Below are 26,313 nucleotides of genomic sequence, written 5' to 3' on the forward strand. Positions count from 1 at the left end.
ACAGTTTGTCTAATTTTAGGTAATACAAAGTCATTATGTTTTGGTTAACTATTAGTATTTACTTTTATTCAAAATGCAGTGTTCTTCCTACTGATTCCCACAGGAGTAGAAGCCAGGTAACTCTCCTGTGCTTGCACCTCTGCCGTTAATAGTACCATCACCTTCCTGAGATTCCTTCTGCATGTGTCTCGTATCTAATCCAATGACACCCATGTAGCCTATTTTGAAAGTTAATTTGGCAAATAACATTCTAGTCCCATCTTGTCTCATCAACAAAGATGAGTTTTTAATCATCAGATATTAGTTTGAGCTTGTCCGTGTCAAATCAAAAGGTTGATAAACATTTTTCATCATTGTTGTCATTAATAGTAATGTCAAAATGAATATTGATTGAAATTGGTTTGTTCTTAGTATGCAGAAGCTTTATCTGCATATGGCTTCAGTCTCATCTAGTCATGATTGACAAGAATATCATATAAAACACAACAATCAATTCATGTGCCTGCAAAATGAACACAGTAATAACTAAAAACAAATCTCACACAGCATCATGTGCATTCACACTCTGGTCACAGTGTGAAAATTAGGTCAATTAAGTTTCAAGGAAAATGCGAATTGTTGACATATATTTTTAATATGAGTTTAACAAAGCTGATGCAGATTACTTTTCTGCAGCCTTTATTTTGGTCCATGAATTTGATTTAGCTTTTTAATAAGAATGGATCTAAATCAAATTGTAGTTTTTTATTTTTCATTCTGGTCTAGTTTTTGTCATATTTAGCCAGCTTTTGTAATGTTCTTATCTTCTAAGGATTTTGAGGCTACAGCTGACGTCACCTTTGTTGTGTAGAGTTGTCACGGTTACAGGTGTTACTCTCTTTCTCAGTTTGTTGAAGAAACTGTTTATTTGTTCACTGTGTCCCTCTGCTCTGCAAAAACTGGATTCACTCACATTTGGTTCCCTGGGTTCATCTTGAGAGGAGGAACAAAATCATCTGAAAACAGATAACATTACTAACAGAACCTATTCAGTCCATTAACATAGAGACATTTGACTGAAAGAAACTAACATCAAAGAACATGTTAAATTTTCTGACCTTTTCATAAATTTTGGCAGACTCCCTGGATGTTCAGAAATTATCTGCTAATCTCTTGTAGAAGACTGCATTTCATAAACGTCAGATGGCAAGGGTGAATGTTACTGAACGTAAGATGCTTCTCATTAATTGTAGTGCAACGGGTCAAGTGGTGAGTTTCAGCAAGAGATACTGTGGCCAGTGGAGGAAACTGCATTACTCATCAGGAGTTGGGCATATACAGAAAGCATTTTTGTTCATACACAACATATAATATAGCTGTCAATCTCATCCTTTGTTAAAGACAGTGAATGTCAATCTGTAATGTTCTGTCTTCCTAAATAGTCATCAAATGGCAAAGATTTCCACTAAAGAGGCTTCTTTTTAATGTTAATCTGAATTTTCTCTAGTTTGATTGCAGCAGTCATGTAAAATGAATTAAATTCATTTCCAGTATTTAAGCATGACATCTGCAGATTGTCTATTTATATAATAGGAAACAATAAAAAAAAAATCCTTTGCTTTTACAGTGCCATGATTCTCAGTCTCATCAATCAGAGCACCTTGCTACTTAAAAACGCTTTAACTGAACAACCCCCCCCCCCCTTCCATAAAACCCAGATTAAGAGACCTGGGGAGTGACACAAAGCCAATTATGTGACGGCCTACACCACTGAATCACCACCTTTCGGGTCAGCATTCGTGTTTTTGCCTGTATTTTCTTGTCCATTATTTTGTGAGGACATGCTCACAGATAACTCAAAAACCTCATCAGCCTGCAGCAGCTGCAGCTACCTTACCTTTCCGGTTGCCACATAATTACTGCGCCTTTCTCAACTGCTCATGAGGATTTCGTTGTTGTGGTTTTCTGTCCAGCTTACGTCCACTTACGTGTGGCAGTTGAGCTTTTAGAGAAGTCGTGGCTGAAGATAGCCTACCGCATCACATGGCTGTTTCACAATTCTCCTCTCAGACCTGGAAAAAGAACTCCGTGACCACTACATACACACTTATAGATGAACACCCGCAAAGGCATGCACACACCCATACACATCCAGTGTATTTTCACCATATGAGCATGTGAATGTGACAAAGACGACTGTGGCCATAACATCATGAAATGTGACTACACCACCCATCATTTTAAATCCATTAAGACTGTAATTACAATAGCCCTCAGTCAACCATTACAGCTGGCCATGCTGTCTGTACTGTCCATTGTGTCATTTTCTGTGTCATGGTCAGAACAGGGAGTTCAGTGGCACTTAAGTCTGCTGTGGTCTGTGACTGGCTTACTTATCTGTTGGTTGGACTGGCTGGTTATGGGTTTTACCACATGGCTTCACATCAGTTCAAAAGAATTGTTGTCAGTTGATTGAACTGAATAGAAATTACTGTAACTGTTTCTGGACTGTGCTGTCTAAAAGACTCCAGTGTTATTAATTCTAATGATCCAGCGACAAAAGGGGTGTGGTGGGGGGGGGGGTACCACCATCCATCCATTACCTTCTTGTCTTTCTATTCTCGGCCTGTCTACTACTTCCAGAAAGCTTGGTCCTGTGCGTGACTGTTGAGCATTTGGTGCAAAAGCAAGTGGTTGTAATTTGTGGCCTTGCCGTGCCCTTGCACGGTAAACACTGACTAAGAGCTCAGGAATCTTAAGAGCTATAAAATAATTGCAGGTTACTCCCATAATGCTCAGAGCGTACTGCTTCTTGCCTCAGCTTCTGTCTCATCTCTCTTTTTTTTTTTTTGTTCAATCTCTACTGGTGCTATACAAAAAAAGTTCTCCTGTTTGCTCATTGCAGTAGTTGGTTCATGATCCACGGAAAATTATTTTGACCCTGAATTGTCATAAAGCTTTAGCAAATGTCAGTAATTCTACTGAAGCTGTTTAGTCTGCTAAAATGAATTTTCTTTAATTCTATTTAAAAAAAAAATTAAGCTCTTCATTATATTGTTAAATGTTGTAATTGAGGGTGTGAAATGGGTATATGATTTTGTATATTCTACATCAGCTTAAATCCTTTTTCTAAGCTTAATAAGATACAGTAAATGTCCTCAGTGTTCTCAGCTTGAGAAGATTTAAACTGTGTCCTCTTCCTTGCAAATACTTGTGTTGTAGTATAACGCCAAGATACCTTTTCTCAGAAACAGTACACTGCACTGCCATTGGAGAATAATGCATTTGAAACCAGCTGTTGTGTATAAAATAAGTGTAAAGCTAAGCATATCAAGATGCATTCATTTAGTTTAAACAGTGCTTTTTGAAAGTCCTGTTGCTGAGCGATGGGCATATCTGTATAACAGTGAGACATGGCATTTATTAGGGAAGCAAGTTGCCCAAAAGACATCGTCAAGTAATTGCCAGTTTGGGCTTCACTAATGCAGTATACGACTGAAATCTGAAAAGGCCAGCCAGTGGTTCCACGCAGATAAACAATTATGTGGCTTTTAAATGGCTGATGTATTGTAGCTTGGTATGCTCATGAAGATGAATTTAAATGTCAGGCGTAACAGCTCTAAAACAGGAATAAGAAATCAAAGAGTGTTAAAATGTGCAGTTTTCTTTTTAGAATATTATTTTATCTTCACATCTTTATGATGAAATTGTTGAAATTTTGTTATCAGATAATGTATATTTCTAATAGCTTGGTTCCAGTGCAGTATTATCAAATGATGACAAATATGGGTAATATCTGTTCTTGATGGCTTTGAGTCCACACTGAGGGCAGGAAATGCACAGTCCTCTACTGACTCTGCTGACAAAGCATACTAAAGTACTCTGTTGCAAGACATTTGATGCAGTTGCAAAAGAAAAGGACACTGTGGGTAGCTGGATTGAGTAGTATTATCTAACATAAGTGTTTCTTTGCTACTTGAGCAGATTTCAGGGTGCGAAGACTCTTTAATAAAAAGACGCTGACACTGTCAAATACTCATTATTTTACTATTATCAGACCTGAACATTTCTTTTTAGTGCTAGATAATAGAAACTCCTTTCAACTCACAGATCCACCAGTTATTCTTCTTTTCTTCTCATAGTGCACACATAGTGTCCCTTATAACGCAGTCTTGTATGAAGACTGAATGGACTCTCACACATAATTTAGAAGCTAAAATCATGCTGCTCTATTGACATTAAGATGAGTTTAAAACTAGTTTGAATTTCTGTACAAGGATAAAATTCAAGTTCAGCTTTGGGCACCCCAGGCCCAGAAGTTTGCATGTGATTTGTCTTGTACACAAACTGTGGGCTTGAGAACCCTGCTGTGATTAAAGCCAGGTGCTTGAACATCTGGTTCTTCACAATTTTCAGCCTTCTGAGAACATGGCACACAGAGAAAGTTAAAGGGAGTCTGGATGTTCTTCTTAATAGTAACTTGCTTTCATCTTACTCAGATGTTGAGACTTCCACGTAGAGAAGGGAGAAATACTGTATGCCTTAGTACTGAAGAACACCTGTGTACTGGCGTGTAAGCACATGATATTTTTCGGGAAACTGTCATAGACACACACAGTTTCATGTTTTTAATCATTACTACATGCAGCTGATCTCTGAGGCATTCCCGAAAAGCATTTTATTTAAATTGCATCTGGAAATGTGCTGCTTCCTCTACAACAGCAAACCATGAATGTATACTAGTTAGAAAAATAAGATATTTTATGTGAATTTGTAGTTAGTGTGTTTCTTTGACTTACCTGGCCCCCCACATAATTGCTTTGCCCCAAAACAGTTTCTGGTCTTAATTGACATTTATGATGTGGAGTTGAGATCTGTGACCTTTAAAACGGTCATTATTATCTTAAACTGCCATTATTATCTTAGATTCAGTGGAAGGAATGTGTTTCATGACTTGTTAACTATATTTTTAACCATAAGTTAAGTTTAAGATTAAATGAAAGCACTATGTGACCATTTGGTGTGATCTACATTGACCAGATATTATTAGTAAGGTGGGCTATCACCAGGCATGGGCCAGACCTACTAACAGAGGAAGGGGCAGCTTTGTTTGTGGAGTCTCCTCCCCAATCACTGAATAATATAACCTAATCACTAATACTCTTTTTAAACAAAGTACAGAAATGGTGAAATATATGGCAATTAATCATAAAAAATAGAACCCATTTCACATTTTATCATTTTAAACCTTATACAGAATTACTGCAATATTGCTATGTCTGTGTCAGGACTTATACAATGAGATGAATACAATGAATACAATGAGCTGATATTTTGTAACTTGGGATTTAGCTGTTGCTGCGATGTACCTACTGTTATATTAAATTGATCATATTTATATTTATCATATAATAATATGTAGCAACTGAACAATAGGTTTACAATATTTTGTGTATTATAATTTTAATATTATTGTGTCCTTTGAGTACCAGAGTCTCTCCAGAGAGCTGTCTGAAAAAGTAAAATCTACATAAAACAACCACATCAAAATCAACAGCCCAGTGTTACTGGCTTTGCTACTAGTTTACCACTTTGAAATATCACACCAGCATTTACTTCACTAGGCCAATTATGACAAGGTACCACAAGTCTCTATAAATGAACCACATTTTAATCTATAAAAAGTACCATTCCTACTGTTGAGTTGAGTAATAGCAATCATGTCAGTGGTATTGCCAGCAAATCCTTGTATTTCTCAAAGATCCGTGGTTCAAGTCCAAGATAACATTTTTCAGTTAACTCCAAACAAACTCAGTTAATGTCCAGTTGTAGATGTCCACCTTTCTGAAGAACATATACAACAGGTTTCTTTAGTCCTTTGATTCTTTTCATTGTTTCAATTTGTTTAATAGAAATGTATGTAATAGAGCAAAAGCTCTGACCCATTTCATTCACTAGGCCTGAGAACATTGGAGGAAGTGTGCAGTTCTCTGGAAATGTCCTAGTTATACCAAAACAATGGTTAATAGTACGTTCCAGATAAGTCCAAAAAAGGACTTTTTCCAGCCCTGCTCTTATAATACTGTAACATTCTGCATGCAGCAAACCACAATGTACCAATTAATCATGCTGATATAAAAGGAGACCTGTGCAAAAGCCAAGAGGAGGTCATTGTATGAGGTCATTATAAGTTACTGCACAGTATGACTGCAGCATATTGCCTGGAATAGATATGATTGGGCATTTAGACAGGTGGATATACTGTAACCTTCATCTAAATCCTAAAAATAAAAAGCCCATGGAAACCACATGCTACTTTATCCATATTCTTGTAAATATCAATTTGTGGTTAGTGATGCCCACACCCTGAAACACCCAGAGTTAAATGTAAATATTGAACTTATGACATAATCATTACTTTTAATCTCCAGTAGCTGGCTGAACTTATTTTTAGTTTCTGAGAAGGGGGCTATGGCAAAATATAAAATGAAATGAAGAGACTTTTAATTTCATTTCATTTCATTTATTTAACATCTTCAGTACTTATAATGGCTTATATGACTAAGCAAATAAGAGAGCACAGATCATAACATTAAATAGCAAATATATCACACTTATGTTTACATCCATGACCAACAGAAGCATATTTCAGCTTTTACTTGAAACATCATAATAGCAAATAAAAATTGAAAAGAAGAAAAAGTAGAGTACTTTATTAATCCCCAAGAGGAAATTCAGTTGTTGTCAATTGTGTGTGTGTGTGTGTGCGTGTGTGTGTGTGTGCGTGTTATTGCTTATATTGGGAATTATAGAGTCTTATGGCTGTGGACACAAAAGAATTCCTGAATTTCTGTCTTGGCTTTAGGAGGAATTAGTCTGTGGCTGAATGAGCTTCCCATTCGCCACAGTTCCTCATGAAGTGGGTGGGCAGGTTTGTCCAGTATAGAGTTGATTTTGTCCACCACCCTCCTCTCTGCCACAGCCTCCAGACTGTCCAGTTCCAGTCCAACAACAGATTTTGCCTTTCTGATCAACTTGTTTAGTCTGTTGGCCTCACCAGCCTTGATGCCACCTCCCCAGCACACAACTGCAAAGAACAGTGCACTCGCTACTACAGACTGATAGAACATCTTCAGTAGCATGTTGCACACACCAAAGGAACAGAGTCTCCTGAGGAAGAACAGTCTGCTCTGTCCTTTCTTGAAGAGAGCATCTGTATTGTTTGACCAGTCCAGTTTGTTGTTAATGTGGACTCCAAGTTATTTGTAGGAGTCCACAATCTCTACTTCCTCTCCAAGGATGGAGACAGGGACTGGGGTCTTCCTGCTCCTCCTAAAGTCCACCACCAGTTCTCTGGTTTTCTTGATATTGAGCTTTAGACAGTTGTTGTTACACCAATCAACAAAGCTTTTTATCAAGTGTCTGTATTCCTCATTGTTATCATTCTTGATGCATCCAATGATTGAAGAGTCATCAGAGAACTTTTGGAGGTGACAGGTTCCTGAGTTATAGCGGAAGTCTGAGGTGTAGAGTGTAAACAGGAATGGTGCCAGTACAGTTCCTTGGGGTGCACCAGTGCTGCACAGCACCACATCAGATATGCAGCCATCTAAGCGAACAAACTGTGGCCGCCCAGTGAGGTAGTCTTTGATCCACTCCACCATGTCTGTGGGAACTTCCATATCCTGCATCTTTGCACTTAGCAGGTGGGGCTGAATAATGTTGAAAGCACTTGATAAGTCAAAGAACATGACTCTCACAGTGTTGTCCTGCCTCTCCATATGGGAGTATGCTCTGTGCATGATGGCATCTTCCACTCCAACGTGTTCCTGATATGCAAACTGCAGGGGGTCCAGAAATTCAGACACTTGAGACCTCAGGTGTTGCAGGACCAGTCTCTCAAACACTTTCATGACATGTGATGTTAGCGCTACTGGTCTGAAGTCACTAAGGGTACTGGGATGGCCTCTTTTTGGTAATGGGACAATATAGGAAGTTTTCCATAATTTAGGCACCTTTTTGAGCCTCAGAGAGAGGTTGAAGAGTGGCTGAAAAACCTCTGTCCAGCACACACCTTAAGTACTCTGGGGCTGATCTCGTCTGGTCCTTTTGCTTTGTTGTTGTTTAGTTTGGATAGTTCCTTCCTCACCTGTTCTGTGTCAAAGGCTGGGCCTGTGTATTGTGTTGAACTGGAGTCAGATGGTGAGGGCGGGGAGGAGGTATTGGAGGTGAGGTATACTTCAATATTGTATGGCTGCTGATAGAGGAGATGGCATCAGTGGGCAATGGGGAGGCAGCGTTGGCAGAGATGTTGGGTGGAGGGATGTGAATAGACCCCAAGGCATCAGCTAAGGTGGTGGAAGGAGGAGGGATGGTGTGTGAGGACACTAGGTCAGAGTAAGAAGCAGAGGTGGTGTCAAATCTATTAAAGTACAGGTTAAGTTTAAGTTAAGTAAAAGAACCATATCAAACTGCTGTTGGTTGGACACTGGGTATTGTCAACTTTAGTAGAGGTCTAATTAAAATTAACAGCTAAAGCAACTAGTCTCCACTTTTAATTCAGATAAATCATTTTGATTTAAAATGTCATCAATGCAGATAAATCATTTTGATTTATCTGCATTGATGACATTTTCACTGTTCTGCTTTCAGAACATATAATCAGGGCTGCAACAACCAACCAATATAAACTGATTATTAAAATAGCTGGCAACAAATGTATTTATCGATTAGTATTACCTAGTAATGTAACTGTTTGCAACGGCACACTGTGTTCTTCTACTTCTGTTTTATCTAATGTCAGTCCACACTTACTCTGAGACACAGGCATGAGACACATGTAACCCTTAACCTTTGTGTTTTTTAGGCCTCATGTCTATGTTTCCTCTGGCGCATTTAGTGTGTTATTGCTAGAAGGCCACCAAGAAATGTCCCGGTGCTCCCAACGGTCTATTCGCCGCTGTTCACCAGCTCACCAGGATAATGTCCACCAATGTCTGAGTGCATGTCAAAAAGCATGTCACAAAAGGGTTAATGCACCACTCACGTTTCAGTGTTAAATTTTAGTAACTTTTTACTTCACCTTATCACATAAAATATTTTTTTTATTACACCTGCAGCAAACACATTGTTTAAGGTTCATATTTTAACATGTTGAACATGGTTCTCAAAATCTTTTGTAAAAATGTGGTTAATCAATTAATCGGAAACATAGCCGACCAATCAATCAATTATTAAAATAGTTGTTTGTTGCAGCCCTACCTATAGTAAAGCTACACATGGAAATGGAACATGGTTTAGAGGGTTTGGATATTTGTTTGGACACAGGGTGCAGATGTGTTGTGTGTCACATGTCCTCACCTTCATCAGTGCACTTTCATGCACTGACCCATCACTTTCAGCAAGAACCCTAGTGTTGCATTGACAGAAGTGTTGTCGGAAAGGTCATGCCCCAGGTTGGGGGAATCAGGCATTCTCAATCATTCCTTGTTGTGACACATGACTAGTGGCACCAGAGCCTCACCAGGGAGTGAGGTGATCATCAACAACAAAAAATATGAGCTCCTTGACCTTTTATCGCTTTCACTTTGCTGCATGGCAGCTCTGATCTTATTGCCTGCTTTTTTCCACTTTTGTGCTTTTCTCTTTCCCATTTTAATTTTCTTTTCTCATCAGAGGTGAGAATTCATCAGAGACACCTTTGTGTGTTCACATCCCATTGATGATGACACACATTTGGCCTATTAAGTCTTGCTGTATCATATCATAACTAGGTGTGGGACCATATGCAGTGACTAATGCCACAGAATGCTTCTGACGCTAGTGAATTGATAATTGCATGATAAACAACATATTCCTCTGCTACTGAGTCATCTCTTGCCTCATGATGTCATGACAGACATGCAATCAGGGACCATATTTACTCAGTATGTCTCATTGGGATGGTGATGACACTTAAGGCCGTTTGTTTTTATTTGATTATCTTTTTAAATTAGTTTCTTGTTTATTGCTTATTTTTTATTTTAATTTTTTCTCAATGCAGAATGTGTAGTGGGTGTAGCTTCATTGCTCTTTTAGACAGTTTTTTAATCTACTTCTTTTTCAAATAAACCATTCCATTGCTGCCTTTTAAAAAAAAAAAAAAAAAGTTCACTGCATATTAACAACAAAAAGTCTTAAATCTAAGAATGTAATCAAGATCAAAACAAGAGTGTTTGCACTGTAAAACATATATAACTCACTGAAGATGAGTTATGAAGGCTTTTGACTGTGACTGGTACCTGGAACACAGCTGTTTATTTTATTACCAGCTTTAATTTCAGCTTTCATCACCTCCTTTTGATGTGAGGAAGTAAAAGAATTAAAAAAAGAGATCCTTAGCAGCGGTGGTTAGAGAGCACAGAGCTCAAATCCACTCTCTATTGTTACAGTGACCCCAATATGGTTCCCTGACACTAAAGGTTATGCTTGCCTCCTATCTCCTTTGGCGAATGCACAATCTGAAATTACCACCCCACCCCCCCATAACCACCCACGCTGTGTCTCCAAATGAAGATTCCCACCCACCTGCTTGTATCCCCAACTGAGCATCAGAGGTTTCCAGCATTACAGTCTCAGGAGAACACCCCCCAACCCCCCACCATCCTCCTCCTCTTCCATCATCCCTGCACACTTCTCCACGCCTCCACGGAATTACTTCCATCTGGCCTACTTTCCACCCTCGTTCTATATCAAGTTGTATACTATCTATATGTTGTTTTTCTGTAACACCTCCAAATGTTCTTCTTCCTAATCCTTTGTTTTGTCATACTACAGCCCTGATGTTATTCAGTTTCAATTTAACTCTTCAGTTCCTTGTCCTTTTATGCGCCTTATTCTGCGTTCTGTAATAAGGAAGAATTTATCTCTGCCCGAGTCTACCTTTTCCTTCTTTCATGTTTTCAAAGCAGTACACTCCAGTGCAAATGATGGTGTTGTAGATACACACTGATAATCTCAGTGCAGCAGAAACCAAATAACCATATCAGTGGCACATATACATTATGTTATATAAGATAACTCAATACTCTAGGTGGAACAACATGGATAAATGTGACATTTTTTGAGTAGTTCTACTATTATCATTGTCAAACAAAACTTTCAAGCTTAAGGAACTGGTGAACTAGCAGGCAGGGTGTGTGCATGCTGAGATTTATGTAAACTACAATAGTTCTAAATACAATATTTGATAAGTATTCATGAAAATGTGATTACCAAAATGAGCCTAATGATATATGATTGCAGCAAATGCCTTTATTTTGTGGTTATTTACTCCCATCATTCAACTGGTCACAAATAGAGGTAAGTGAACCAGTATTAATGCAATTACAATGATCACTCCATAAAATGTCAGTGTGTTAAGGCCTCTACTCATAGTTGAGCCTTTTTAGCTTAAAGTGTGCAGTGTTTTTCTCCTAAGTAAGATAAGAAAAAAAATTACTTTGAGATTTAAAGATGTCATTGGGCAGTGACTGTGTTATGGCATTTCACTTCTAAGTAACTGCATTGTGTCATCACTATGAACATACTACATGCATGTGTTTCATGAACCACACTCATGCAGTTGTCTACAAACATGCTTGAGTCATCCTTGTAGCTTTGAGCCCTGGTGTCACACGTGAGGTTCCAGCAGAGAGCACAGGAAAGGCCAGATCATTACAGTGTGACACATATCTAGTCACACATATGGGTCGTGTTTCAGTGAAACATGATCACCTTTGCTTAAGCTTCTCAGTGGCAAAAAAAATTTGTGACCTGTCAGGTATTGTTATAAGAACATAAATGTTTGGTTGCTGGCCCAGGATATAGGTTGCAGCCATGTGTTAGATTGCCTTTAGTGTTTCCAAATTTAAGGAGTAGTTTGCAATATCATGCTACAATGTCTGCATACTTTTTGATTGTTTTTTCCATTTGTAATCTATGCATTTTTTCTGATGATGCTTGCTGTCTGTACTATTGGCCCATCTGGTCATATTAACCTGTATTTCAACTATGGTCATGACTCAGTAATAGGTGTCTCATTCAGTCTCATTTCCAAGCAGTGGATCCTAAGCGTGTGGGTTGCTCGGGTGGAGACACCATTGGTTAATTCTTTTGCGGCACACTGCACTTGTGGCTTGTCACTTAGTTGTTATAGTTTTCTTTTGTTTCACTTGTAGTGGATTAGAATGGCTAATGAAAAGGCAACAGAAAATATCACCACCAAAACTGAAAAAGCTTGGCTGTATCACCAAAAGGGCCCTTAGTGTTGAGTTCAGTTTTACAGTTTTTGCCTTTACTTTTATTAAATAAAGTTTTTAGATTTGAGGTATCTAAATATTTTCCCCTTTGTTAAAACTACACGGTAAGTAAATGCTTAAATTTCTTTCTTTTTTTTTTTTTGTTAACTTATTGCTCTTTCCAATTAGAATTTTACTGTTTGCATACACTCAAGAGAGAATATGTTAACCAGCTTGATACCCTGAGTAATCAATCTATATGGTTTTTTTTGTTTTGTGTATATATCATTTTAAAATAAAGGGCATCGGATGACTTTGGCAACCCTCTGAATATCCTTTTCTCAAAATCGTAATGCAGAATTTAGTATATTATATCTATAATTTGCCTTACACTCCACTTGCTATAGCTGCTGTTACTGTACTAACCAGTTAAATATGGACAGGTTACCATTACTGTAATTGCCGCACCCATCATACTAAAAGACTAAAAGCAATGTGCACTTGACATAGAGGCAGACAGAGAAGCACTTATTCTTCAGTTTGCATACACACCCCATGCACAGAGCTTTTGTGACTGTGGCAACAGGGCAGTGTTTAGGTGTGTTTGGGTGCTGTTGTATCAGCATGGTTCCAGGTGGAGCATGTGTGCTCTGTAATCTGTCACCTATTGTCCGCCTGACAAAATTGCACCCTGGCACAGGGTACAACTATTTGGTGTCACACAGTTGCCTGGTTAATCATCTACAATGCACGTCTTGCATTAGCCTGAGTTACAAAATGATCTAAGAGTTTGTTAGACAGGGATAGTTCAAGAAAGAGAGGGAGCGAAACAGGAAAGGGCAGATATTTTAGAGAAGGCATTGGGTCCTCATGGACGTGCTTGCCAATTGGATCGTGGTGACTTGCTTGCTCTTGCAAGTTCTGTATTTTGAGGTGGAAAGAGCAGGATCATCACAGCCCCTGAAGTAGTCGACAGCTCTACTCGTTCCCTCCCCAGAAGCAGCAGCATTGCCACATCATTAGGAACAATATCCTCAACTCTCTTTCTCAATCAGAACATTTCATGTCATGCAATGAGACATTTTGGCAGCTGCCACCTTGACCCCATGCTTCTTGTCCTCAGGGTGTGATGGCGTAAGTTTTTGTCAAACCTATTAAAAGGCTGACAGAAACATACAGCATAACTCACCATGTCTGACATTTATTCAGTGTATCCTGTTGATGGATTCAAAGTATTACTATGTTGTACTGCCCATTACTTGTTTCCACTCTTTTCAAAGTTCTTGTCACTGAATATAGAATTTCTGTGCTACTGTGTGATGATTGGCATTTTCTCTAAGAGGACATTGGGCTGTATTTGTTTGAGAATGACGCTGATTTCTAGAAAAGTGAATAAGGTAAAAGTCCCGAATGAAGAAATTAATTCATTAGAAGTTTTGTATTTTGGCAATATAACTGTATCTAATATACAAATTATTATAGTGCTTGGACATAGGGTATGTTTTTTTTTTTTTTTTTTTTTTCTTTTTTTTTGTTAATTGGAGACACTAATAAACACTGTTTTACATAGGATGTCGCCCTCGCCTCCACTCACTCCAACGCCAAACCCCAGTATAAAAATTTTTGAATTGAGCCTAACATTAGCCTTTTTCAGACACTGATCAGCAGACACAGGCTGTATGTGACAGGTTGAACTTGTGAAATACAAAAGGCATCCCCCAGTGCTTGTAGCATGTATCAATTTTGTGATAAAAGTCAGAACCTTCTTGAGCTTCTAAGTTGTCCCTGATTAGATGTCCTTGAGTGACGGACTAGAGTTCCTCAAAACCTCCTACCTGGATTGCAGCCACTCACTGTAGTTTTCAGGATTTTTTTTATGACATCCAAAATGTTTCCCATTTACTTGCTGTGCATGGGTGAATCAGCACTGTGTCCAGCATATGTACAGGGCACTCAAAGCTGCTAGCCTAGAAGCTGGACATGTCCTTGCACAACAACCCTGCTGTCAGTCAAGCCACCCCATTACGTTGGGCATGACATTTAAAGTTGGGCGAAGAAGGCGGACAAAGTGCCCTTACCTCCTCTGTATTAGCCTGCAGTAGAGCCCTTGTGAAGCATTTGTGGATGAGTGTGTTTGTGTGTGTTGTGACTTTGGCCAGGCTTGGTCTGGCATAAGGACAGCTGTCACATCTCCAACCTGTCACACGCAACACAGAGGAGATGCTAGAGGCTGGGGCATCAGGAGACACAAGGACGGACACAAGGAGCAGCTCCTGCACGTTTGTGTGTATGTGCATATTCATGCACTCGTGTCTGAAAGAGTAAGGAGGACGGAAGACGTAAGGTGGTGGCCACGTGAAAGGGTTTGACTCGGAGGCACCCTCTAACCTTGATGTCCAAACACACACATGCCTCTTTTACACCCGCTTTCTTAAATCCAGACCTCAGGCAGTTGAGTCAAATTCTCTGGAGGCATGTAGTGAATACCATCTTAAAATCCAACTACCACCCCTGCAGGAAGTACTCTTTGTCTTGCAGTCCTCTATAAGTCCATTTCAGCTTTTAATTCCTTACCAATATAGAAGACGCATCTTCATTAAGGTCCTGCCTGTGGAGCAAAGACTTTTTTTAAATGTTCCATCTCTGTTACTTCTTTATATAAGCAAGTAACATTTGCCCTGAAGTGTGTTTCATTTAAAGGCTCTAAGATATGTGTGCAGAAAGCAGTTGGTGTTCTTACTGTATTACAAGCAAAACTCTTCTGTTTCAATTTAAGTAACAGTTTCAAGGTAAGCAGGTTAAAAGGTCAACTCATGTTCTCCTTAGGATATCTTTTTCACAAGCTTCCTGTATAGTTTTGGGCTGCAGAAAGTTATGTGAGAGTTTACAAATGCCTCTGAATTACGATCGCACTACAAGGACACCCCTAGACATGCCGTGTATTCCTTAACCAAAACCAGCTATTAGGTCATTTGTTTTGTCCCTTAACACTTTTATTTACTTTATATGTTGCACTGAAAACCTTTTTTTTTCCCGAAAATTGCATCAGGAAATTTAAGCAGTGCAAAACCTTCAGAGACAAAGACAAAGATTTGTTTTGCTCAGGAGTCACAAAAAAGTATTTCAAAAATCATTTCAAGTTGTGCATCTACAGGTCATGGTGCTTTGATAGTCATGAAGATGAAGATTGGTAAAAGAAAATATGTTTTGATCTGTTTCCTCCCACTGGATATTTTAAAACTAGACACAACTGACCTTTTCCGATCATTCATTTGTTCATTTTGACAAAATAACTGTCATTTGTGAGGGTCATAAATGATTAAAAGTTTCTAGACCAGCAGTGGTCATCAAACAGTCCAAACATAGATACTAGTCCACAAGAATCCACACTGTGCTAATAGCAAGATGGGCTCTTTTTTATGTAGTAAATTTGGCAACATGCAACTAGTTATGATTATTTTGATATTTTATCAGGGGGAAACAAATATCATCAATATCATCACACTCTCTCCTAAAACTACCTACAAATGGGACACAGAAACAAATAAAAAATGCAGCAGCTCTTAGGCAACAGGTCAGAAATGGGTTTAGGCCACTTGTGTCACACTATAAGTGGCATGAGGGCAGATTTTATGATTCATGAATACAACAAGAATGCGAGGTGTTACCTTGATGGCGTGCCAAAACAGTTGCTTACTGTGTAATGTAAAACAAGAGCTTCACTGATGACTTGCACTGAACTGAACTGCCTTTCAATCTCCATGTGATTCCAAAAATAGTCTAGTAGGTCTATTGCAGGCGACAGGTTGATGTTACAGCTCTGTGATGGCAGGACAACGCAAACTGTCATTATCTCTCTGACTCTAGGGAAACACTGAACTGTTTTGTTACTCACTGTTTAATCAAACACTAATATTGATTAAACTGTTTTATTGTATTTTTTCTATTTAACAGTAATTTGTGCATTTTTTCAATATATTTTAAGTGTAAAAATGTTTCACGTTATCAGTTTTTGTTGATAAAATCTTTCTAAGTATATATGCCTGTTAATTCTTATTTTTATAAAAAAGATTGTGTTTCTGTAATAATCATGTAAGGTTTGATGTATAGTTGAACTTAACTAAAGCGGACAAAAGAAAATACTATTTTTATCTGCCATGCTTCAGCTGCCTTGCACAGCACATTAATTTAGAATGGCAATATGCAAGTTAATGGGTCTGCCTTTAGTTTTTGTTTGTTTTACTGATTTAGTATGACTTGTGACAGCTCTTCACTGTCTTCTGGAACGACAAGTCTGAATCATTCTATGCAAAGTCTTTTCCTTCAACAGTGCCCTTGGTCTGACCATGTCCACTGCAGCGCACACAGGGCTACCCTATGTTCTTCTTCTGGCTCTCTCACCTTCCTGTTTGTTCTTATCTGTCTGTTTACTCTGTCCTAGTCCAAAGGAAGCATCTATTAAATCACCTTTAAAGATGAGAACAGGACTTGACAGCTACAAACTGGAGCAAAACAATCTTTTTCCAAACCCCACGCCCACCCCACTCCACATCGCTATGCCTCTTCATGTCTGTCCCGCATTGTCAGCGGCAGAAGCCGCGAGCGCTGCTGTGAGACAGAGAGCAGTTCATGTTTACTGATGCACACTATATTGATGTGAGCTGATCCCATCAGGCAACACTTTTGGATTCTGTACACCCTGCTGCCTTTTACTGCCTCCCTTCTACTCCTTATATCTTTACCACTAATGTGTCTGTACCAACAAGGCGAATTGCATGACAGTCAGCAATACTGCAGGCATTGATGTGACTGTTTATTTGTGAATGTTACAGATTCAAAACCTGCTGATCAGTAACCTCCGTACTGTGTTTGTATTGAATGTTACATTAAGAAGGAGCTCTTGGTTGTATCTGGGTACAGATTTTGCCTTGATTCTTCATTTGATTTTTCTTTAATTAAACACATTGGTCAAAATCATTAGATTACATGCAGAGAAAATTAATTCTGCTTCACTTGTAATGAAAATATTCAGTGAAGAAATTTCCTTTCCAGCCCATTCAGCCATGTTTTTCTCAAGCCAAGTCACTTTTGTGATCAGCAGACCAAAGCATACACAATTAGTTAATAGGCCTGATCACGTTTGAGGCTGCCTTGCTGCAAACTGGTTGCACTGTGCCTCTGCATATCATGTGTGGTGGTTAGAATTCATCTCACCATAGTGGGCAGTGATTATAACAAATGGATGAGTTCAAACCAGCTGTAAGACATTTGATTAATGCTGCCGAGCCTCTGTCGGAGGAGAGAGCCTAGAATAGTACTTGATGTGGAATTGCACTAATGACAGTGCCTCAGAAGTAGCCATGCTCTAGGAAAAACATCACAGAGTGCGAAATTAGAACCTTGCAGAGACAGACGAGGTTTGCTGTGAGCAGCTCCGGGTGGCCTCTGCATCCATCTCACACATGATTTGATTGGTGCTCCCAGTCATCAACTCAGCCTCATGGTGCAGCTGTTGAAGCTAATGTGGCATGAAACAAAACAGATGTTTCTTCTGGTGTCTTTCCTCTTCCTCTCTCCATCTACTTCGATATTATGGGACACACACACTTGTTGTGCACACATTGAATTGTGTGATCCCTGGGGTGGGGGTTTCCATCAAATCTAATGGCTACACCAACATCCTGATGTTCATTCTAATTTTTACAATTTTCAGCTTCTTAATTTAGCATATTTGTAATTTGCTGATTAGCAGTGAAAATAAAGTACAACTGAGGCACAGTGGAGTGTATATCACCCAAAGTAGTGGACCAGTTAAAAATTTGACCTGATTGTGGTGTTTTTATGGCAATCAAAGTGAAAGCTGTTGAGATATTTGAGTTTAGAAGTTGACCAATCAGAGCTGGTGTCTCTAGTTTAAGAGAGCCAAAGACAAAAATCTGATAAGAGATGTATTAGACTTGAGTTTTTTTTTGTTTTTTTTTTTTACCTACTTTGAATGATATAAAGACACTAACCATACAGGCTGAGTAAATGGTTCCCATCACATTTCACTAGTGTTCTGCTTATGTATTGTATTTTTATTAAATAATATTTACAAGTTGTGATTGTCTTTCACAGGACACGGCACTAGACCCTGGAGAGGATGTGGCCCTCCTTTCAGTGAGCTTTGAGGATGCTGAGGCCACCCAAGTTTTCCCTAAACTTTACCTTTCCCCCAGCATTGAACAGTAAGTACACCATTAGTCAGTCTGTTAGTGGTGTCGCAGTGGTGCTACAAAAACGCAGTTACTTAATGATCACTGCAGAGTCGCCGGCAAGTTGGCGTCAATAGAGAACTAGTCAGATTAAATAGTTAAGTAGTACAATCATTGCATTCATCCTCCAGGATTATATACATGCAAGTTCTCTATAAAAATGAGTGTTATTTACAGATAGGAAAAAGCTTGTTGTAGTAGCTAGCTTATATAAATGAGACACCTTGAGAATCACAGGGACAGGCAGTCGAAGGTCAGCTTGAGGTGATATGAGCCTGGCCTTACTCCTTTTGATTTTGAGGATGCAAGATGTAGTCAACGGATTAGCAGGAGTGTACTGCTGATCCAGCGGCATACATTGTGAATAATCCCACATCCCAGTGTCTGGACTTATCTGTCAGTTCCTCAAAAACAATAGGGGAAGCACAAAAAAATTAGATGGATGACACACAGCTATGAGCTATGGATGACTGGATGTCTGCAGACATCTGGGGTGTTAACTATACAGAACTCAATGTGTGCATGTGTGCGTGGTGCAGGCAGCCTTGTGAGGATGTCCTCTGTATGTGGGTACAGCGGTGTGCATATTCTCTTTGTTCAAATCAATTTTTGTTGTCTTCCTAAAGTAGGTTTACTGTGTGTGTATGTGTGTGTGCAATTGTCAGTTCACATTTGTGTGTCTGCGTGTGTCTTTGTGCAAATAGGTGTATGTTTGGATACATGCGTTCATGTAGGTTTTTATATTCCAAATATATGTGTCTGTTATTATAGGTTTGTGCGCATACACCAGTATTTGAACAGCAAGACAAAGTCTTTGTAGGTGTGTACTGTATGTAGATAATTGCGTGCGTGCGTGAGTATGTGTATGAGAGAGCGAGAGAGAGAGAGAGCACCAGGTATGGGTCTACTCTGACCTCAGGGCTCTGTGGTCTGGGCTTTCGTGCTTGGAATAATCTTGGGCTGATGTTTATTTACAAGCACACGCCCCGTCGCACCAGGTTAGGAGACCTCTGCTCCTCCTCACCACCACCACTCTTTCTTGCTCTCTCTTTCTTTGTCTTTCCCTCATCCTTCTGTCTCACCATGTTCATTTTTTTTCCATGCTTCTCTGTGACTCCTGTCTTTGATCCCTTTGGTTTATTTTTACAATAACCAAATCTTTCTTCCTCTCTTCTGTCTCCTGTCATTTTCATCCAACTTTTGCACACAATTTATCTCCTTTCCTTTGCAGTTATCAATTTCTCATCTGTCACTCAACAACTCCATTGCTAAAGTAGATGCATGCGTACACACACACACACACACAAACGTGCTCTTCCTCTCCAATATGGTGAAATGAACTATGATACAACCTTATCCTCATGCAGTGACTGCAACAAAATGCAATTACACCACACAAAACAAAGGTCATCTACCCACTGTTGTCCTACATAATCCTCATTTTGTCCACGGTTTGATTGTGTAAGAGTTCATCAAAGCAAGAGAGTGCATTATCTTTTTTGCAAGACACGACTCTGCTAACCTTAATTTAGCACACACCTCCAGGTTTCATTTATGAGGTTACTGTACAAACCTGAGGTTTTAGTTTAATATTCATATTGGTGCTCTGTGTGGCTACATGTCCAGTTCATTCTTGTTCCTGTTAATTGTCCCTGTTTTTAACAGAAAAATCCCCTTGGTTGAAGAAGCTTTAATCAGAAGTGTTGTTACAGTGTTGAAATTGCAGAGTACTTTAGGGTGTAGATTTTTATTGCATATGTCTGCCTGCTTTATGATGATGCTATGTGCATGTAAGAAAGACAGAGCTTGCTGACACTCCAGACCAGGCTGAAGCTGTTGCAGTGGTGTTAGAGGCGATGCTCCTCTGCCAGTTGCGTGAGGAGAACAGACAGAAGGAGGTTAAAGGCAGTAGAATGGAGAACAGGACGTGGTGAAGCCACGGCACAGAGGATGGAGAGGGGTGGTTGCCGGCAGAGGAGTGGGGGGTTAGATAAAGGAGGAGAGGCTATAAAACAAACCCTCCTCATATAAATCCACTAAGAAACATCTCAAAATGCAGAGGCTTAACATTGCTGCATTGAGCCAAGCTCTCATTTACCACCCTCTTTCTCTTTCTTAATGTTGCCTCTTTGTCTTGAGATATCTGCACATATGCATATCAAGGCTGTGTGTGAATGTGCTCTGCTACATGGCTTTGTGCACCTTTTTGTCAGCTGTGTGGGAGTGTGTTAATTCATGACCCAGGGCGAGAATGTATGTCTTCTTCACCGTTGTTTGAAGACAAATGATTGTATGTGTGTTTGAGTTTGTACATGAATGCATTTGTGTTGTATTCATTGTGGACGCTACTTAATTTAGCATGCAAATGTGTGTAAGCCAGTCTTTTCTGTATGTGTGTGTTTATGCAGATCTGTTACCCTGTTAGTTTTCCTCAGTGTCCTTACTGACCCTTGTTAGTCTTTGGTCTTGTGTAGCTGCCCATTAACTCTGCATTGGCTCCAGTGAAAAGGAAACCTCATTTGTTGCACTGTCCCCTCACATTTCTTTGTTTTCTCTAGCAAGCGTTTGATAGACAGCAGCATTCAGGAGGTTCTGCATTAACCCGAGCTACCACAAATGTTCACAGTATGATATAATGCCAACATGAAATTCACATCAAAACAGCTTTGGAAATTGTATAAATCAGTTATCCTTTTGTGAAACAGTGAATGTAGCAGCTGTGGACAACTGCAGAAATTGGCTCAGCTTTGGTTTTGGCTCCACTGGATTTTAGTGTTGGAGCAGGCTGTCATATCAACTACATCTATTCAGTGTCAAAATGTTCTGGGTGTCCTTATGTCTGCAGTCTTTCTATCATTTTATCTTTTAATCATTCATTCATTTCTGTTGTCTGAGCAAACATTCTCCAACTGTCAACATACTCATCCTTCCCTACTTCACTCCCAATACTGCTGTCTTGTCCTACAGTCTTGAAATTCCCCTTTGCCGGTTTCTAACCATCACCAATCTCTTCCCTCCTTAAAATTGTAATCTTTAAGCCTATGTTCACATTACAGGCCTTGATGCTGAGTTCCAATGCTTTTAGTCAGAGCCGATCTTTTTGTGTGGATGATTCATATTCATGTTTGTGAGTGACATGCATTCAGCTCCAGCGTACACAGCTTCTAAACTCTCATGCATGCACAGATTTAACTAAATGTGAGCCACATACATACATACATACAAGAATAACAACACTGATCCTCGTCGTGTCATTGCATGGTTGTTTTCAAACGCTGAACTGGTATATCCATTTACAGTTCACCAAATTGCACCGTAAACCTCTCTGGCTTATGAGCACTATCAAAATACAAATGACCTATACTCATTGTGAGGCCTGAACACATCCTCAGTAGAAATGCAATGGACTGAAGCTTTGAAAAAGCTTTGCATAGACGTTGAAAAAAATGATTAAAAAATTGTAGTTTTATTTTTGGTTCTGTAGGATCATTTTTGATGAACGATCTCAGTCTGCTAACCACGATGACAAACATATTGCATTTCCCACAGCTGCTGTACAATAAAAGTCAGTGTTTCCCACTTTCAATGGGAAGAATTGACTGTCTGCAATGTTTTTGCATTAGCAGTAAGGTAATACAGTGACGCATTGTAAAGGTAGGGCGCAGTTAGCGGTGAGATCTAATTACATAGTTGCCAAGATAATTTACTAAAGTAATTACATTGGCTATTAACTGAAAACATATAGGATATAAATATTATTAAAGTGGGATGTGATAAAGTATATGATGAAAAAGTGATGAACTCCAGTCAAGATCGCAGCTTTGTTTTTGACACCACTGGATTTCAGGCTGTTATATAAACAATATCTAGCGGAAAATATCTCTGTGCAACTCTCATTCTGTCAATTAGCAATCATCCAATCCATTTTGTCTATTGCCTGTTGTCACCCATACTTCCATCCTTCTCTCTTGGTCATCACTGCTGTCTTGGTCTCCTATATTTTTTTTAATTCACTTTTTCCAGGTTTTAACTCTTGCCTCCTCAGTTGTCTTTTCAACCCCCTGCTCCCGTTTCCTTTCTGTTTTTCATGTCTGCTTCTTGTCTTTTTTCTCTCTCTCTTTCTCCATTTTTCAATCACTCTCTCTTCTCTGCTGATCCCTCTGGCTGATCCTCAAAGGGAACCGAGAGAGTGAGTAGGACTTAAAAGAAAGAGAAACGCTGTGCTCAACCCAGCAAGGTCGTCCCTCGCTCAACTCAAATGCAGAGAGGAAAAAAAAAAAACAACACAAACAACACAAGGGAGTGGAAAGCTTTTCCCTTTCCTTTTCTCTTTCCTCCACCTCTCTATTCATCTCTCCCATCACTCCTGAGTTGTTTGATATCTCACTTTCGCTCTCCTTCAGCAAGGGCTTGGATCTAAGAGCTCTGAACGCAAACTCATAAGCCCCCTGAGCTACAGTGTTATACCTCTATTTCTATTCCCTGTCTCTCTCTCTTTCTTGCTTTCTCCGTTACTTTTTCTTATTCTGTCTTCAAACAGACCATCATTCTAATATTTTCTGCCTTACAGAACAGGAAAAATAAGATGTTGAAATACCCCAACAGCCACATTTTTACCAGTAACATACAGTGTACGTAAACTGTTGCATCGGCTCCCGTCTTTGATGGGACTGCACCACTGTGTTTGATTCCTTTTGTGTTGATGATTGCTTCTGAGAAGCCTGATAACTGTTATTCTGTGGGCTTACAGAGTCACCTGCTTAAGATTCAGTGTTCATTTGTTATATAATGTTTTCCAGGCAGCCTAGAAGAAAATATACTGTGAGAGGCATGGTGTTACGCTGTGTAGCTTCTATGATTTCCCCTCCCTACACATCTAAAGTGGTAAATAGAGGTAGACATCAGAACAGTGTTAAGGAAGAGCAAGAGTAGGGTCAGTAGGATCAAGTGAGAATGAGTTGGCAGCATGTTGGCATGGATCTGTATACAGTCCAATTAAATATACATGGACAGTGCACAAATTGGGCAGAGGTTTTTAGGTGCTGCACATCAAGCCTATCACTGTGATTTTATTTTATTTTTGTCTCACACAGCAACTATAATAATTTGTAGATTTCATTTTGAATAGATCAAAATTATCTCCAATATATAGACAGTCACTTTATTATGACTGTGAAAGTGAAAATATGTTTTAGAAATGTGTGCAAATTTATTAAATCTCCAAAATTTAAGTCTCTCATTTACAAAGTTGCTCAGACCCTTCATTCAGTGTGTTGCTGAATCCTCTTTGGCAGCAAGTACAGCTTACATTTTTCCATAAAGACCTGATGGATGCAGAGCTGCTGAGTTTGACCTCAAAAATTTCCGATTTTTAATACATTTGCAAAAATTTCTAAAAATATGTTCTTGTCATTAGGGTTTATTAATTGTTAACTGATGGGCAAAAATGAAAATTATGTCCATTTAAAAAATATATCTACAAAACAATAAAATATTCAAAATATTTAATTTAATTTTGGAGCCACTGTAGATTAGAGTATGTGTCTGAGGCTTTAGCCAACACTGGCTTTACTTCAGTTTTCATTCCTTCACTGAGATATATGTCAACAGCTCTGTTCTTCAGATAACAAAAAACCTGGTGACGATCCCAAAAATCTTTTTTGAAATTTTTTTTGACAAACCAGCTGTAAACAATTATTGCATGTAATTATCTATATAATATATTATCACCTTTAAGTAGACATGGTGGACAGAAAACAGGGAGCTGTCTGGATATGCTAACTGTGTCTGTCTGCTGTTTGGTGTTGGGTGCCGTTTAGTGTTGTTCTGGAAATTCTCTTGTGGCAACTCTCAAATACGTCAACACCAAAAGAACATTACAATTACACACAGACAGCAACAATAATATAATGAGCATTTAGACAAGCTGATGGATGGTAAAAATGTTTAATACAGCAGCAAGGAGCGCCAGTCAGGTGACCGTCCTCATTTTGAGTAACTCATTATTTACAGACTATACAAACATAATAGTTTAACTAGCTGTGATATTGAAACAAAGACATGATTTAAAAAAATGGTCTGGCGACTAATAACCGGAGTCACTACCACCTGTGCTGCAACAGGGTCCAGGAATTTCACATTGGTACATTACGCCATTGACTGCAATATTTCAAAATACAAACGCTTTTTGAGATTTAATTCAAAATACCGTATTGCTTCTAATGTAAGTACATATTATGAAATTGTCATGTAGATTAATCCAAAACTATGACAATACATAAATAATTCAATTTGCACATATTTTAGCCAAAAGGAATGTTTCTGCAAGCGGTAACCTGCTGCATTAACGAGGCAGCTTTAGAACTTACATGTAGTGATGAAAGATCTGTGTAAATCTGTTTGTTAAATTTGCAGTGATTTGTAGTCCTAAATAATCCTGATTGTTTTTTTGTTTGTTTGTTTGTTCGAGCTGGTTTATAACCAGACTGGTTGCTCTTTTCATTTTCACTTTTACTTCTCGTTTACCTGATTGTTCTGTGCTCATGAGATGAGTTGGATACAGCTCTCCTTCCCCCAGAAAACCTGCTGCATTGCATAAAAGAATCGAGTGGGCACCGTCTCTGCCCCCAAACCAGATTTAGGAGCCCAGAAAAATCAACACAGAGAGACAGTTTTAGGCTGCAGTGCACTAATGTTTGTGTATCTGCATTTGCCTTTAGGTGCCTCCGTGTGTGTGTGTGTGTGTGTGTGTGTGTGTGTGTGCGTGTGTGTGCGTGTGTGTGTGTGTGTGTGTGTGTGTGTGTGTGTGTGTACGTGCATTCTTGCCTGCCTGTGTATGCGTGTTCGTGTGCATATATGCTTGTGTGGGTGTACAGTTTGTGTGTGTCCCTTCTCCAGGGTCTGGAGAGGTGTTTTATAGCCTTTGAAAATCTTTGCATTTCGATCAGATATTTTTCAAGGTTTTGTGAACATCTTGTCACAGTCAGAAATTGTCAGTGTGATAAAATAAATTCACCACTGAGCCGGCAAACCCACTCAACAGTGTGAGATGTCAGTGCAGACACTTCTCTCACTTTCAGCAGCTTGAAGCACTCTGCCACTTCTTCTGCCTCCTTGTCACCTTGAACACTTCTGTATTATTTTTTTCTATAGTTGTGTGTGAAGTGAATTTCACGATGCTGCGTTTGTTATTGGTTCCACACACTTCTCAATGTTTAGGTCATCTTTAATCCCACAAACAAAAAAAAATCTGTTACAAAGAGCCCAAAATGTGAAAAGATTATTGAAAATTTACAAATAAGTTGCCAATTTAGTGGTTTATAGTGGTCAAACTTGGGAATTATGTTTTTATGCTCGAAATTTGTTTTCACAGGTGTCTTAGAGGAAATACAACTGCATGGAATATGCTCACTTGTGTCAGTCTCATGCTTTAATCATGTAACTGCAAAACAATGTATTTCTATATTTTCTTTGTGCCATTCCACATGCATGACTACAGATACTACACTGCTGTGAGCTCTGACTTGCATTCACCACTTCATCAGTCCCCCACTTCACACAGATGGGGGACTGAAGCTGCTGCTGTTCTGCTAGTCTTGTGGGCTGAGTCAACAAGGCTACTAAAATACTTTGTTTACAGTTAGGGAAAGATTGTAGTTCGGAACAATTATGAGAAAGTAAAGTCATTCTGCCTTGGTCTTCAGTTTTCTGTTGACGTTTTTAATATTAACAGACTATGATCTTTCTCAAAATCAAGCGCTTTGACATAAAGGTACACATTACCAGTCATGACTATTTTGCTGCCAAGTTCAGTATCGATATGT

At 39.0% G+C, this 26,313-nt stretch overlaps 1 protein-coding gene across 2 annotated transcripts in view; it reads left to right on the forward strand.

Moving 5' to 3' along the window:
- The window catches only part of babam2 (BRISC and BRCA1 A complex member 2), a 68,089-nt gene that overhangs the window by 28,467 nt on the left and 13,309 nt on the right, over positions 1 to 26,313 (forward strand). For both annotated transcript variants that reach the window (XM_026308441.2, XM_026308367.1), the window contains exon 7: positions 18,354 to 18,463. In XM_026308441.2, the coding sequence (XP_026164226.1) occupies positions 18,354 to 18,463 (110 nt within the window). The remainder of the gene's footprint in view (positions 1 to 18,353; positions 18,464 to 26,313) is intronic.

Source organism: Mastacembelus armatus, chromosome 22 (genome assembly GCF_900324485.2).
Source record: "Mastacembelus armatus chromosome 22, fMasArm1.2, whole genome shotgun sequence".
Taxonomy (NCBI): domain Eukaryota; kingdom Metazoa; phylum Chordata; class Actinopteri; order Synbranchiformes; family Mastacembelidae; genus Mastacembelus; species Mastacembelus armatus.